Source organism: Aplysia californica, unplaced genomic scaffold, assembly GCF_000002075.1.
Source record: "Aplysia californica isolate F4 #8 unplaced genomic scaffold, AplCal3.0 scaffold00098, whole genome shotgun sequence".
Classification (NCBI taxonomy): domain Eukaryota; kingdom Metazoa; phylum Mollusca; class Gastropoda; order Aplysiida; family Aplysiidae; genus Aplysia; species Aplysia californica.
In genome coordinates, this window is record NW_004797368.1 from 182,981 (window position 1) to 199,965 (window position 16,985).

Below are 16,985 nucleotides of genomic sequence, written 5' to 3' on the forward strand. Positions count from 1 at the left end.
CCTCCCAAAAAAGACTCCTAGCCTGCACTCTTTAAGTGCCTAAATCAGGCTTCAACTGCGAAGCCCCTCCATCTTCCCCAAATCGTTTTGTCCATCTCTCTCCAACCACACAGCCCCCATCCCTTTCAAAGTCATGCACTTTTAGTGCTAAGCCCCATCCATTTTTCCCATCGCCAAGCCACCACCTATCCCTGTCTTTACCATTGCAGAGACATTCCCCTCCCCTTCCAAGACGTGCCCCCTTCCACCAACTAGTCCTGCCTCTCCCTCCTTAAAGGCCCAACCCTGCAACTCCCTGGCTTCCACCATGCTGTTTCCTTCCTTAATTTTAACAAAATTTCCCCACAGTGCTTCCAATCATCTTACATTTGGTAGATACCTGCTGTTCTCGGGTAATATCCATTGCAAAGAAAATCCAGCGTGGGGTGGGGATGGAGGAGGATCGGTTGAGAGGAAATTGTATTCTCTGCATAGGCTCATTTTACCTTGACTCTAATGGCCGTTTACAGTATTTTCCCTGGACAGAGAATAAATACACAATTCGCTCTTTCATAGACAGGTCTAGATAAAAAATTCTTTTTGATGTAAGCATAGGTGCGTACAGTTGCTGAGGATTTTCTAGCAGGTAATTTGGTCTCTTTTCTTTTTTTTATGGAATAAAATGCTGAATGAACTTGAAATTTTGTGTACCATGTAGTAGGAAACACAGTTGATAGAGTCCTTTGGATGAAGACAGATGGGGCTAGTGATGGCGGTTTGATCTTGTTAAGATCCCTATTGTTACCAATAGAAGATAAATAAGTTTGATTTCTGCATGGGTTATTTATCTGTTTAAGTTTGAGTATGTTCATCTGTACGCTGGGATACTGCGTCCTACTCAGCCTGGGTTGGCCTTGGCATGCAAGGTGGAAGCAGCCGGCCCTCCTAAATGATCTAGATTGTGCTAAATATTTACAGCAGGCTGCTATTTTTTAATGTTCCGTTTAAGTTAAGAGAAAGTAAAAACAACTGATAGACCTCTTAAGGTGTAATTTTGAGTACAGTATCTAGACCTAGACTAAAGTTCCATCTAAATTTTGTCGATCTTGGTTCTAGACATCAAGTTGGTCTTTGAAATTGTGTAATGTGAATAAGTAAGCTTTCTGTCTTTTTGGATAGTTTTTTTTTTTAAATTCCGAAGTTACTGCAAGATAGGGCACACTGTTGTAAAGTTAGAAAGAGAAAGAAAAGTAGTCAGTGGAAAAAGTGTGCTTTGGGGTTTGGGGGGGGGGGGGGGGGGGGGGGTCGGTCAGAAGTGCCATGTGTATACTCTATTGATTCATCATAATGGGTAAGAATGAAGCTTTCAATAATACTTCAACTCATTCTCCAGAATTAAGCGAGGGAAAGATTTCTGGGATATCATGTCAGTTTACATGCTGGGAAGGGGTTTTAAATGTGCCTCCGGGTTTTCCTTTGGCTATTGGAAGCACTGTTTTTTAACCTCTTATTCTCGGGGGGGGGGTTCTTTTCTTTGGTTAGAATGACCAAACTGAGTGAGGTTGTCAGAGTCTGTTGTTTAGCCTCAACTTTCCTCTCTCTAAATCATATACTATAGATTTAGCTAGAGGTGTCTTTGCTCACTCTACATTATTTGGTATAGGTGGCAGTATATTTGCTCTCATAATAGTCCTAGAGGTCTGCCTTTTTTCTCTCGTTTTTCAAATGCTCTCAGGAATCTTATATCATGTTAAAGGAAAATCATTCCAATTTCATAAAGAAATCCAAGGAATCTCTACTTTAAGTGTCTAAAAAACATTTGAATTCTAGTTTCTTTTCAATAACAATCAAGAAGGGTATCAGACATGTTTTCTCTGTCATAAGTACACGTACGTAGTTCTTTCAAGCACTGGAAAAGAGATGTGCTGTTTTATAGTATAGAATTTATGACCCTGGAGTTTGTTCGGTCCTGGCTGTCCGTTCGTTGTACAGAGGTCTATGACACAGGAGACCAAACAGTTATCACTGTGGTAGGAGAAGCTGTTGTGCACAAAAAACACACCATCTACAGGCGTTGTTTTGCCATTGTTCTCTGCATGTTCGTGTGTGTGTGTGTGTGCGTGTGTATGCGCGTGCGCACACGGGCGGGCTTGTGTATGTGTGTGTGTGCGTGTGTGTGTGTGTATGTGTGTGAGAGGGGATCAGAGGGGCTATGTGGATGTACTGCTGTTGTGTGTTAGTTGCATGAGGGGGGAAGCCCACGTTGTGAAGGGCAAAGCCAAACAGGTAAAACAGGGTGCCTGCTGAATTGGGTTTCGGCGTTCCTTATACTTATTCCAAAATGTTCAGGTTGCACGGCTGTTCTGTATGAAGTGAAAGATGTTCTGTTGATATTTCCACAGCTCATGAGAATGCATCATGTACATCGGTGGCCGTTTTTGGCTAACGCTTGTTGCTTTCTTTGGCTAAATCATTTTCTATCCTCGATCTTCTAGTGTTCTAGTAATGTACCTTTAGTTTGGAAAGCTGATATGAGCCGGAGATTTCGTTCCATGGAGAACATAATGATTTTAAGAAAACTAAGCAATGTGTATTTGTTTTTGTTAGTTGTTTGTTGTTGGCAGGGTTTTTTTGACAAAGAATTTTTGTTGCCGTTGTTGTTCTGGGTTGTTGTGTTTGGTTTTTTTTTTACTCATTGATTTACTAACATTTGGCTCAACAGCTCCCCATACGCTTTTAGTTCCTTTTACAATAAATATTCTCTTTCTGCTCTGTTTCTGCTAAGCTGTTTAACACAAACGTGTTCCATGCTCCATGTTGTTGCTGTGTTCGGTGTCCCTCTGTTTGTGTACTGTGCCCGAGCCAGTGTGTTCAGGCTTCCATCCATTTACCACGCATGCCCCGGACTTAGACTAGCCGGCCACCGCTCTGACTTGATTTTTTCCCCCCTCGTTAGATGTATCAACCAGTTTTATTCATAGACATTTGCAATTTATTTTTAATTTTCTTGTTAGATGTATTAAACAGTTTTGCCATAGACATACAATATTAATATCAATAGCACATATCTATAACTGAGCTCTCTGACTGAGCTCCGCACCCGTTGTGTTGTTTGTTACTACACCAGTCAAAGTCCGAAGAATGAAAGACAGGCCAGCAGGACCAGGTGGTTGGTGGGTGCTCTGGTGTGGTTTTGCTCCTTTCTTTCCTGTTAAGCATCTCTTGTCGTGTTCTCTCTCCTTCTTTTTTGTGTTTGTTACTTCCTTGTAACACATCAAATACTCAGCAGTGCTTTGTGTGTGTGGGTGGTTGGCGGGTGCTCTGGTGTGGTTTGCTTTTTCTTTCCTATCAAATATCTATCGTCCTTATCTCCCCTTCTTCTTTTTTATGTTTGTTGCTCTCTTGTAACATCTCTAATCTTCTGGCGCTCATATGACCTTATGCAGTTGCGAGCACTGTAAAACCTCTACTAAAACTGAAAAAGCTTTGTGGGTGGTTGGCGGGTGCTCTGGTGTGGTTTGCTCCTTCTTTCCTATCAAACATCTATCGACCTCATCTCGCCTTCTTCTTTTTTTTATGTTTGTTACTCTCTTGAAAACTCTAATCTTCTGGCGCTCATATGACCTTATGCAGTTGCGAGCGCCATAAAACCTCGACTAAAACTAAGTCAGCAGTGCTTATATGACTTTATTGTGTTGCAAGCGTTGTTAAACCTTTACCATACTAAAACAAAGGCAGGCCCGCTGCCAACAGATGACCACATTTAGGCAAAGGCGATCGGACAGTCCCCAGAGTGCTGTAAATATACGGTTGGAACCAGCTCTAACGGCCACTCTCATTAAGCATCAATCACCTCCTGTACACACAACAACTTCACCACTTCTCGTTCCCCCCACCATTACACTGTGTAAGACGTCCACCTGTCCAATGCAATCACTTTTCTCCTCGACAACAGGTGGCCGTCTTTGATCGTATCAACTGTATGTTAGTTTTATTTAAGTGTGGCCTTGTTTGTACTCCTTCCAAGTAAGTGGGTGGTTGGCGGGTGCTCTGGTGTGGTTTACTCCTTCTTTTATATCAGACATAATATCATCCCTGTCCCTCCTCCTTCTTTTTTGTGTATGTTACTCTCTTGTAGCACCTCTTATCTTTGGTGTTTATATATGAGCTTGTGGTATTGGAAGTGCCGTAAAACTCTTATTAGCAAAAACTAAGTGGGGGGTTGGCGGGTGCTCTTGTGTGGTTTGCTCCTTCTTTCCTCTCAAACATATGTCGTACTTATCTCTCGTCGTTCTATTTTGTGTTTGTTACTCACTGGTAATACCTCTAATCTTTGGCACTTATATGACCTTATTGTGTTGCAAGTGCCGGAAAACACTCACTAAAACTATAAACTAAGCACAAACTGAACTAAAAACCAAGATGTGTGGTATGTTTGTTTGTGTGTTTCCTTTAACTAAAGCTTTGTGTGACAAAATCGTCTCTATGTTAAGGTTGTCATGTGCCTGACCTGCTGCCATATTGTTTTGTCCGGTTTTGGTATGTGGGTGGCGGAGCGTGAATGTCTGTGTGAAAAATTATATTGGTTTAATGCCCCTCGCAACACTGTAAAGTTTTTAAGAAGCGGAACCTCCGGTTTTAACAATCGTGGATGGTTGGCAGGTGCTCTGGTTTGGTTTGCTCCTTCTTTCCCATAAAACATCTGTCGTCCTGATCTCTCCTCCTTCTTTTTTGTGGGTGGTTGGCGGGTGCTCTGGTGTGGTTTGCTTCTTCTCTCCTATCAAACATCTATCATCTTTATCTCCCCTCCTTTTTTGTGTTTGTTACTTTCTTGTAACACTTCTACTCTTCGGCACTTATATGACCTTATTGTGTTGCAAGTGCCGTAAAACTCTTACTAAATGTAAATCCTTCTTTTTTGTGTTTGTTACTCTTTTTTAACACCTCTAATCTTGGGCACTTGTTTGAACTTACTGTGTTGAAAGTGCCGTAAAACTCTTACTAAAAGTAGGCTACAGTTTAACACCCATCTTCGATTGGACCCAACCAAATGGGAAAATCCATGCAAACTGCCTTTCCCAGTTACAAGGCTAAAATAGCATCTAGACATGGATGGCTGGGGCCTCTATAAATCATTTAAAAAATTGTTGATGATGACAGAACCACAGTAAAAAATCTGCTCTCCACAGTGCAGTCTCTTCTGCATCAAGACCATGCTTATAACATATATATGCAGATTTTAAAAAAATGTATTTGGATCCATGGTTCATGCTAATATACTTAAGTCTAGGCCATAGCGAACAGCATGTGTGTGTGTGTGTCTTTTCTTTGTGTGTGTGTGTGTGTGTGTGTGTATGTTTGTGTGTGTGTGTGAGAGAGAGAGAGAGAGAGAGAGAGATAAAGGGAGAGGGAGGGAAGACAGACAGATAGAGAGAAAGAAGAGAGAGAGGGGAGAGAGAGAGAAGACAGACAGGCAGAAAGAGAGGACAGATAGAGAGAGAGGAGAAAGAGAGAAGACAGAGAGAAAGAAGTCAGAGAGAGAGAGAGAGAGAGGGAGTATTTTGGGTCTTCATTGTGGGATGCTGTATCCCACTCGACCCTGCTTGGCCCTGATAGACAGGTTCAAAGCCGTCTCCTAAGTTATTTGTAAAAACACATACATTAGAAATAAAAAACAACAACCAACAAACAAACAAAAAGAAAAAGAAACCACCAAAACTGACACACACACACGATACACACACACACTCACACACATATACTACTTCCGGACTCTTCGTGGGATAGGAATCTCAAACTCTCTCATATATTGGAATTGGACAAATTTGAAATCATCTGCGAAATAAAAAAGGGGTGGGTTGATTGGAGGGTGGGGATTCCCCTGCACATTAAGCCGAACTACCACTGTGCACTTGCGCGGGAAGGCATTGGAGTCACTAGGTTCTAAAATGTGGAGATTCAAGCTTATGCAATTGTAGAACTTATTATCCTCACTGCACTCTAAAACTTGGCTAATTCTATGCACAGTCTGTTACTTTGTGGCCTTTTGTTAGTTTACTTGTACATTATCATGTAGTTTTAGACATTTTAGCCATATGGAAGTAAACGTCTTTCAACAGACCCTCAGGGTAATTATGTTTTCTTTTTTATCCATTATTTCAATTTCTGAATTATTGTCCACTTGTTGGTAGATAGGGTGCGAAACTCTAGGCTGAAGATAAAAAAATGTACTTTTTGAATTAGTACAATGTGTGAAGTAAATATCTTGTAAGTTATTTTTCAGTCAGAACCAGGTATTTATGAATTTCAATTTAAGCGTTAAATGGGGAATTAAATTTTCTTTCTCTGATTTTTTGTCAGTATTAGAAAATGTTTATCTGCAGCGACCTGTCCCAGAAGAAGGGCACTTTACCTGAAGTTTGTTGAGATTTTTTTTCTCTTCCAGTTGTTGCTCTTTGCGCTTTTTATTTTGGCTGAAGTTTGATGCCGACTGTGTATACATGCTTTACCTCCACCTCTTTAACATATCTCTGTACATTTATATCCCTGCATAGACAAATATGAATCTTCAAAAGTTTATGATTATTCTGAAACAAATTTTGAAGAATAGATAAAACTTTTATGATTCATTGAGCGAGCATTACTTCAGAATTACTAGTGTTATTTCTGTGTTACTTTTTTATCTGAGTAACATATTTGAGAAGTTAGTTTTTCTTGTTTCAGAATAACACAAATTTGTTGCTCCTGTTGCTTTGTTTATTTTATCTTGTAGTCATTTCTCCCTCGGCTCTGATGGTGAGGGAGGTGGTGAGAATTCTGAGATCTTCCAGTTTCTCCATTATTTCTTTGGCCAGTTGTGTCTTTGTCAAAGGTCTATGACAGGTCTTGTGTCTTTTTGTACAGTGCAGCCTCTCTACAATGACATTGTCTGGACCAGAAAAAGATGTCGTTACAGAGAGTTGTTATTATAGAGAGTTAAGAGCGGGGACCAAAAATATTACTAATGATATATAGGATAAAATTGGGACCTGGGCACCATGTTGCTGTACAGAGATGTCATTATATCGAAGGTCGTTATGGAGAGGCTGCAATGTAGGCCCTACTTCTTTTTGGCTATATCAAATGTTGAAGGCACAATTACTACAATCTGTGTTGAGTAAGTACTCAGCACATTGTATGACATGTTTTGCTAAGATGTAACTATATCATTTCTTTGAGGATGGGTGGATAGAAGGCGCCACTGGTAGGTGCCTACTTCTTTGCTATCCCTGTTTTATTTTCTCTCAGTCTGTCTCACTCTTTCTCTGCTCAAAATTATTGTGATTTTGCCGATGTGCTTCTGATTAACAAACAAATAAACAATTGTTTTGTGGGGAAACCCATGGAGGATGACAGATATGAAGCTAAAGATAATCAGTTAGTGAAGCACAGCATTCTGTTCTCCGACCCAAGCTATTTCCTTGGAGAAAAAAAACTAACAGTTCTGAGTATTTTTCTTCGTACAATTTAACCAGTTGAATAACCAGAATGTCTGTCTTGGTTGAATTGGTTGTACCATGTAGAATTGTGTGGCTGATGAGATCCTCCTTCTTTTCTTTCCTATGATGTTTAGTCTATTTATCTTCCCTTTTCCCTGAGCTATATGACCCTTTTATTGTAATATGCTTCTCTTTTCACAAACTCAAACCTCAATGGTGAGTGGTTGGAGGGTGCCACAAATAGGTCCTACTACTTTTCTTTCCCTCCATTGTTTCTGTTTGTCTCTCTTGCTCTTTCCAAAAACTAGATGACCATTATTGGGTTGATGTGCTTCCATTTACTGTTAAAAAATGACAAATGACATGATGTGTACGTGATCTGTGTCATTATTATTACCGATGCTCCCCTTGTTTAAATTCTTTGTGCCATGTAAAATTTTCTTCTATGTTAATATGCGTGTGTGGTGTGTGTGTGTGTGTGTGTGTGTGTGTGTGTGTGTGTGTGTGTGTGTGTGTGTGTCTGTGTGTGTATGTGATGATGATGACAAGCTGTGTTCATGCTCTGTGTTGTTTCTGTCGTTAGTGATGCTCACTTTGTCCGTCTCTACAGTTACCCAAAGAACTTTGAGGTGAAGGAAGCTTGGTTGTTCCACCAGGAGCGTATGGCCGACTGTGTGCGAAGTGCCGGCCTGGATGTGACCAGACTCAGCACCCCGTTCTCTGCACGACCCAACCTTGGAGGTACTGGGGCATGTTCCTCTTTTGTTTTCATCGTCTGTATTTCTCACATAAAGCTCTTTGTTGCTCTCTCAATCTGTATTTCTCCCATAAATCTCTTTGTTGCTCTCTCCATCTGTATTTCTCCCATAAATCTATTTGTTGCTCTCTCTCCATCTGTATTTCTCCCATAAATCTATTTGTTGCTCTCTCAATCTGTATTTCTCCCATAAGTCTCTTTGTTGCTCTCTCAATCTGTATTTCTCCCATAAGTCTCTTTGTTGCTCTCTCCATCTGTATTTCTCCCATAAATCTATTTGTTGCTCTCTCTCCATCTGTATTTCTCCCATAAATCTATTTGTTGCTCTCTCAATCTGTATTTCTCCCATAAATCTCTTTGTTGCTCTCTCCATCTGTATTTCTCCCATAAGTCTCTTTGTTGCTCTCTCAATCTGTATTTCTCCCATAAATCTAATTGTTGCTCTCTCCTTCCGTATTTCTCCCATAAATCTCAGTTTTGCTCTCTCCGTCCGTATTTCTCCCATAAATCTCAGTTTTGCTCTCTTCATCTGTATTTCTCCCATAAATCTCAGTTTTGCTCTCTTCATCTGTATTTCTCCCATAAATCCCTTTGTTGCTCTCGCCATCTGTTTTTCCCCCTCTAAGTCTCTCAGTTACTGTCATCCTCTGTATTTCTCCGCTACTTTCTGTGTTTTACCCAAAAGTATGTCTGTCTTGCTCTATATTCATCTACAAGTCCATCTGTCTCTCTAAATTTCTCCCTTAAATCTATGTCTTTCTCTATGTTTTACCCTGAAGTCTCTCTTTCTGTCTGTCAGTATACTGCTGAAATTGCAAAAGGCTGGATCACTGGAGAAAATATAAAAAAATTGTGTTAAAAACCTGAACTGTTAAGAAATTTACATTTTACATTCCAGGAAATGACCAGTGTGATAATCTGCGTGTGTGTGTGTGAGCGGGCACGTACGTCCGTGCTTGCAGCAACTTTTAAAAATGATTTTCTCTTTCTATCATGGAAGGGGGGAAATGGCGCTCCTGTTTCAATTTCCTGTCTTTGGAGTTAGGGAGAATGGAGTCTTACCATTTCACTGGTCTCTTAGAGAGTGGGATAGAGTACCTGGTCTTCTTCTCAGATACAGACTATGAAATCCATACAAAACTGGGAGGTCCTAATCCTATGTTTGCTTTTGAATGTTAAAAAAGGGACCAAACTAGATCCCTAAGTATCTGGAGTAATTCAAGGCAGTTTATTAAAAGTCCCTTTGAGATCTAATTGTGGCAAAAAATAAGAAGTAACTCTGTCGCTCTTTCACATCACTCTGTATATTTTTCCTTCATGTCTCTCTGTATTTCTCCCTTATGTCTCTCTGGATTTCTCCCTGGCTTCTCTGTTTTCCACCCTCTCGTCTCTCAGTATTTCTCCCTTATGACTCACTGTATTTCACCCTCTCATTCATCTCTCTGTATTTCTCCCTGGTGTTTTTCTGTATTTCTCTCTCTCCTCTCTCTCTGTATTTTTCCTTCTTGTCTTTCTGCTTTTCTCCCAAAGTATTTCTCACTACCGATATATATATTCTGTTCTTGGGATAATTGACCACTGCCTGTCCCCTTTATTATTTAATTTGTAAAGCTGACTCCAAACACCTGGGCTTTCCATTTCTTTGGACAATAAGAAAAGTAAGATTTTACCCATAGATTGAACTGAGAATACTCCCAGGATTACTGCAGATTTCTTTGAAAACAACTCACATACCAGTACACATATCCCTCCCCTCCCTCTTATCGTATCATGTCTGTGTGTGTCTCATCAGTTGGCTCCGGTGAAGGTTCTATGACTGTCAGCGATGTGGCCAGTATCAACATTGACTTTGAGACAGCTGTCGACGGGTCTCCACGCATATTGGTCAGTAAACAGCATTATCAATTAATACAAAAGTAGTCCCAAGCAGTTAAAAATATCATTGGACGACTTTATGACTTTATGAGAATTTTATGTCTTTTCGAAATTTCTTGAAGTCTTGCCTTTGTAAATACATAATGTAGATTTTTATATATATATCTCTTACTTTTAATTTTACCTTGTTTAATTTGACTGCCTACTTTGTGCTATTTTATAGATAAAAATTTACGTTTGTTGATAGTTTGCCTTTCTGTTTTGAATTTGAAATACTGCACCTAAACCCTTTGTTTTTTTGTATGGTTGTGACTGATTGAAATTCTTTTGTTTCTGACTGAATTTGAAGTCATACTTGCAGATCTGATCTGATAATACTGTAGTGATAGTTTCCACTTGGTAAGAGATATGGCCAATGTGTTGATAGAAAAACACAGGGTATACTTAAACTTAAATGACCCTTGTGGTTTGTGTGAGCCTGCTTTGAATATTCACTGCAATCTGTATGTGTTGTTAATTAACAGTAACCTCATGTTGTGCGTTGTTCAACCATGATTGCTTTTCTGTGTTCTTCAGAAACGTGGGGAAGACATCACTGTGGAGTCCCTGAAGAAAATGCTTGGTGAGCTTATCACATCAGATGAAACTCATTTTATAATTTGTTGCTTCTGTTGTGATTATTTTTAATGTTTTAAAACGAAGAACCTGGGGTTTTAGTAGACTTTAGTTTTAGTGGTAGCGTGAAAGGATGGTTAGCTTGGATTACTTTTTACAGGAAATCTCTTTCAGTCTTTGTTTTCAAGAGATTGTTTTGGCTCTTTTTTCATCATAGTTCCACAGCTGTTACAACATTTAGAAGAAGGAGAAAGAAAGGAAAGAAAAGACAACTTTTGGTATCTTTATTTCTAGGAGTCTAGAGAGATTTCTTTTATTATAATGGTGGCAAATGTAACCAGATAATAATAGTCTAAAATTACAAACTGAAACCATAACAACAACAACACAGCATTGCTGATCATCACATCGCAGTTCCATTGAATTTTTTTTAGAAACTGGGAGGGTTCATGTGCTCAAGGATACACCCCAGTGAAACCCCACCAATGTTCTGTGTTACTCACACAGTGTAAGCCTGAGCTTATGATTGTACTAAATTCCTAGTTGAGTCGGCTAAGTTCCTGATTTACTTTTATATTTGTCATTTCAAAGATTGCTTATTTTGTATGTTCAGCTCTATGAAAGCTATGTGATTTATTTTAGACCTATCTTTTACATGGCTATGGCTTATTTTGTTTGTTCATGTCTTTTTTGTTTTAGTAGAGGTTTTTCGGTGCTCGCAACTGCAGAAGGTCATATGAGCGCCAGAAGATTAGAGGTGTTACAAGAGAGTAACAAACATAAAAAAGAAGGAGGGAAGATAAGGACGATAGATGTTTGATAGGAAAGAAGAAGCAGCAAACCACACCAGAGCACCCGCCAGCCACCCACTTGCTCAGGCCTGTGAAAGCTATGTAATTTTTGGGGGCCTATCTTTTCCATGGCTATTTGTTGTCTGTTCCCAGCGGAGGATGGCTCAGCATACAAGGCGGAGGAGGAGCGTCACCGGCGTGAAGTGGTCAACATGTTCCGCTCCGCACCGTTTGAGGAGATTGTTGCACGCTCTGAGGCAAAGGTGAGAGGAGGCTTTAGTGTAGAGAGGTTGGGGGGACTAAATTGTGGTTGCCAAGTGTGATGGTTTATATTACTATTATTACTTTCATATATTCATCATGGGACGGGAGGGGGGGGGGTGCGACTGAAGGATTATTTGGCAATGTAGGACTGGTGGACTTGCATAGCTTGCATCATAGATCATAACTTTGTGTAATTACAGTATAACACTGATTCTGAAAGTCTGTGATGGACTAGCTCGAATTTGTCGGGACCAGCCTCTGTACTTCGAGAGATCCGTAGTTCAAAGCATCTTACAAAGACAAAGAAAAATATAAAATGAGACAGCAGGCACAGTTCGGCGGATGTGTGATTTCGAATCTCCTGTTTTCGACCTATCCATGTTATACTCTTTTTACTTGCTTCAATTTTGTGGAGTTGAGCAATTTGAGATTATATTATATTACATTATTATTATAATATGTGTTGGGAGTTATTTGTAGTTTGTAGGTTGCTTAGGTGTGTGTATGATTCCAAATAGAAATCGATGTGGCATCATTTCCCTGTCCTCTGTCTTGTGTTTCAGTCGAACCAGTTCCACAGCAAGTTGTCTGAGATCCTGGAAATGGTGTCTGTAGAGAAACTGCCATCTGAGCCTCAGTCGCAGGACATGGTTTTCCCCAAACTCTTTGTCTACTGAGGTGTGTGAGATGCAATACAAGGATCAGGCCTACTCCTCCAATACCTGCTTGAGTACATGTGCTGCCAGCTGCAAGGGGAGGAAAATGTCTGTCGCTTCTGTGCATTTATGCTAGACCACTGGCTATGATTGTAGCACATGCTCAATGTTTTGGTTGTGTAATGGGGGCAAGAGGGGGTATGAGAAAAGTTGTATCATCTGAGATCTGTTACAAGTAATATAAGTTGAGCTTGTCATGCTCTGGGAGAACAAGATGTGCTGCAGCTGTGCTGTCTATACCTGGCCCGATGGAGATTCGACTGCATAAAATAACTTTACTGCGAGTTGAGGCTGGCACTTTGACAAATACTCACATACAGTGGAACCTGCCCAAGATGACCACCCATTGTCAAGGAGAAAAGTGATCATTTTTAGACAGGTGATCCTCTTGGGGGAGTGGGAAGTGATCGTTTATACAGCTAGTTTTCTTGGACATATGGTTCTTAGAGCAGATTCGACTGTATTATTATAATACAAAAGGATAGTAGGTGGGGGCTTTGGTGTGCTCTGCTACTGTTTTACATGTTATGTCGTCCAGAGTCTACAAACTTGGGGTGTTCTCAAGGGGGTTACCATTCCCTACTATGCAGGAGTTGGACTGCAATGTCCCACCTCCAGTGTTGTCTGCCTCACAGATTTCTGCAGAGGACATACACATTGGAGTCTGTTGGGAGGCAGCAAAAGGAAGGTTAATGAAGTATTATGAAGTGAGTGGTAGAAGAGGGAGACACTGTCCTTGTCTGTGGCCAAAGTGTGGGGTGGGTCATCTGTGGTGAGTGTGACCCACATTTTCAAACAGGGTGTGTTCTTTTGACATACAGATGATACAGTACTCACATCTCGAGCCCTCTATTGCCACTTAGTACTTAGAATATTTAGATCTTAACTTGCAATACAGTTTGTTTTGTTCCTGACTTTTTGCCCTGCTACTTTTGTTTGTTACTTATTGTTAATTTCATTCACACTGTACTTGCTTACCCAAAGACCTACTCATCTAGAATGCATCAGCAGACAGGCTCTGGTTAATGTTTTCAGCTTTGTTTTAATGTTTTTGTTTATTTTCTGGAAGTCTGTGATGGACTAGCTTTTTTATATGTTCCATTCTCATTCGGTCTTACTCTTAAAATAATTTATTTTATGGTGAGCCTCAAGGATGAAAGTTAATAATAAGTAGACTACTTTTGTGTGTGGTGTACAAGTATATTTATTATGACAAATACTGTCGCCCCTGTGGCAAACGATGATGCAATGTTCACCTGCCATCGCAACAAGCACCCCAGCCAACACAAGCAATCAATTCTTGGACTGTGGGAGAGTGAGATGATTTGTGTGTGTGTGTGTGTGTGTGTGTGTGTGTGTGTGTGTGTGTGTGCGCCTGTACATAATCTGGAAGGTGTGTAATAATAATAATAGTAATGTGAGAAGCATACTCATACTCAATAAATATGTTCTATATATTGCTTAGCCAGTTTTATAAGTTGAATATTGCATTTTCATGGTAATCATTTTCATAAAGTATGATAAAGGTTATGTGAAGGGTAGCAGAACTGGTAGGCCTACTACAGTCAAACATCGTTATAGCGCCAGCCCCGTTTACCACCAGGTTTTGCCAGTGTACAAACATGAACATCTATAGTATTATGAAAAAAACAGTATTTGCGCCTTTAAACTGCCTTCCGCCAGCAGTGTAAGTTGTACGGTCCTTATTATAGTAATGTAAATTTGCCTTACTGTAGGCTCCTGTCGGCCAATTGGCTGTTCGGATGTTCAAAATATAAACTGCACTCAGCAGCTGCTTAATATTTTTATTTTAAAAAAGAATGGAGTGAAATTTTAAAGCCTCATGTAGTAGAAGCTTCAAAACAATTGCCAGATATCAGCCTGATAACCAAGAGGCGGGTGCCCATGAGGCTTTTGGCTTTTATTGTGAGGACTCGTGCTCAAACATGACATGACAGGTCTACGAAGACGGCCAGAGGACTAACGAGAATCGGGTAAAAAACCTGCGAGTCTTAAAGGGTCCTTAGCACATAATATTATATGTGAGACAGTGTGGTGGAATCAGGCTCTCGTCAGTTTTTGGACATATTGAGTTATTGGTATCATCTTAAAGCATGATCATTTGTCTTGCTTTCAATGAAATAATTACCCATTCGTCTTCAATAGAAGTGGAGATATTTTGGATTGAAAGAGGTGGGGGTCACCTGGTTTAAGAGGTAAAATTAGCGAGAAAGTGGCCGCCAAAGCTTGGTAAATTTCAAAGCTGGAGAGTCCATGGAATCTGTAAATTTATATTTTTGTGCTTTTAATCAACGTTTTCGGTGAAATCCTCAAAGGAATGTGTTTGTAAATGGACATAAAAAGTGTTGAGAGAAAAACAAAAATTTGATAAAGATTGCTATGCAGGGAGAAAACTGCTGTTTTCTTCGATTTCATTATTTTGACGAGAGCCTGATTCCACCACGCTGCCTCACATATATAGCCTAGCTTCTTTCAATAAAGATTATGTAAAGTTTAGCTGCAGCTGTACTTGTAACTTGTTTCTACATAATTATGTTTTTTGCCTGGGCATGGCAATCGCACAACACAGAGATCTAGAGGCGGCAAGACTGGCCACAGTACGTTTTTCTCTAGTCTTTATCAGTATATCACTAGTCAAGATAGCGATCGGTGCCGTCCCATTATATTTATGGCCAACCACCAACTTTATGCCTGTCCCATTGTAGGCAGTATAACGAAGTTTGACTGTACCAGATGCTGAAAAGTGTGAAGATGGGAATGTTAAGTTATGGTTTCTCCCTATTTTATACTAATTTTAGGGGGAACCTAAATGGTGGCAGGAGGGAGTTTGGGAGGGATTGATAAATATGTCCATGATGTGGTGGAATCAGGCATTCATCTATTTTTGGGTATTAGTATTATATTGTCGCTGTCGCAAACAATCCACTCAAGTCAAAATTTGGAGAATTTTAAAATTATTACTAAATATTATTCCCTCCCAAAGCTATATCAAACACGCCTCTTTCAGCATCACCAAAATGCAGTTTATTATTATTTTCAAGGCTTACGAATTCCTTGCTTTTCTGACTTTTCATGATTCCTAATAGGATCAACACAAAAACTAGTTTTTTGTCTCTGATGTAAAAAGTACCCAAATGGACATACAAAGTAAATGGATTGCTTGCGACGCTGGCAATTTGGAGTTATTGTAATAATCTTAAACTTAAACTTAAAGTAAATTTAAGTTAAAGCCTGTTCAGTTGTCCCTCTTTTGATGAAAAAATACCCATAGATATATCTTGAATAGAACTTGAGATACAGTGGAATCCTGTTATAATGAGAGGGAGGGGACTGGCGGGAAATACCCGTTATAGCGGGATTCTTGTTCTAAGGGATCCAACAATAATGAAATGTTAAAGTAGGCCTAATCTATGAGTTTGATGTTTTATTTATTTCTTTTAGATTTTGTTATCTCCCTGATGATTTTGTTCAACATGACCTCTAGACTTGATCAAAAATAGAATCAGGTTTCTTTCTCTGGCGCTAGCGATGTTGAAAGCTTGGCGTTGGCGATCAGAAAGAAAGGGCTCTAAGCTTACTCGCCCGCTGTGTTGTCCCCCACCCCACCACACCCTGTGGTGCGTTCCATCTGCTCACGCACATTGGGTACTCACCACACCCTTCCCACATCACACATTCGCTCCATCCATCACAGCATTGTGACCTCTCTATCCCTGCATTGGAGAAGTGAGAGGCGTGGTAGGCCTAGATAATCTAGACTAGGCTGGCCTATCACGCTACGCATACTGCTTGTCTGCACATGCCACACCCTCCCCACTTATTAGCTCCGGCCTTCATTGTAGGCACACGTGAGCTCTCCCATTCTTTGTTTCGCTAGATCATCTTGTTTCTCAACTGTCGGGGTTTTAATGCATAATTGGCCTATGCACTGTGCACAGCAGCAGCAAATTCAACTATAACCGACTCGCGTGTTTGTCTGATTGCGCTATAGCAGCAGTCCTTTATTTACAAAGATAAAGAAGGGAAAAAAACGGGGTTTTAGAATAGTGTCTTTGTTAACTTTGTAACAGTAACAGACTTCTCGTTATAACTTATTTCAGGACTCGTGGACTCCACTGTATTATATTTTCCACTGAAAGAGATGGGGGTTCGCTTGAGTGTCAGGGGTAAAAAATAAGCGAAAAAATGACTGCCAGAGTTTGGTGAATTTCAAAGCTGGAAACTGCAACCTTTACATTTTTTGTGCCGTTGATCAACAGTTTTCAGCAAAATTCATGGAGGAATGTTATTTTAAATAGACATAAAAGGTGTTAAGCCCTAAACAATTTGACTCAATTTGAGAAATTTGGATAAAAATAACCTTACAGACAGAAAAAATTTGGTTTGATTTCATGATGAGGAAAGCCTGATTTCACCAGCCACACAAGACTGATTGTTAAAATGAGTAAAGATGCACTTCCTTCTGCTTATACACATGTCTTTTGCTTCG

At 40.0% G+C, this 16,985-nt stretch overlaps 1 protein-coding gene across 1 annotated transcript in view; it reads left to right on the forward strand.

Moving 5' to 3' along the window:
* LOC101859921 (protein EFR3 homolog B) overlaps positions 1-13,939 on the forward strand; it is a gene marked incomplete in the record, with an annotated part of 48,654 nt that extends 34,715 nt beyond the window's left edge. Inside the window, 5 exon segments of the mRNA XM_035968931.1 lie at positions 8,068-8,198; positions 10,007-10,098; positions 10,666-10,711; positions 11,649-11,758; positions 12,323-13,939. Coding sequence (XP_035824824.1) covers positions 8,068-8,198; positions 10,007-10,098; positions 10,666-10,711; positions 11,649-11,758; positions 12,323-12,436 — 493 coding nt within the window.
* Positions 13,940-16,985: the final 3,046 nt, after the last annotated feature.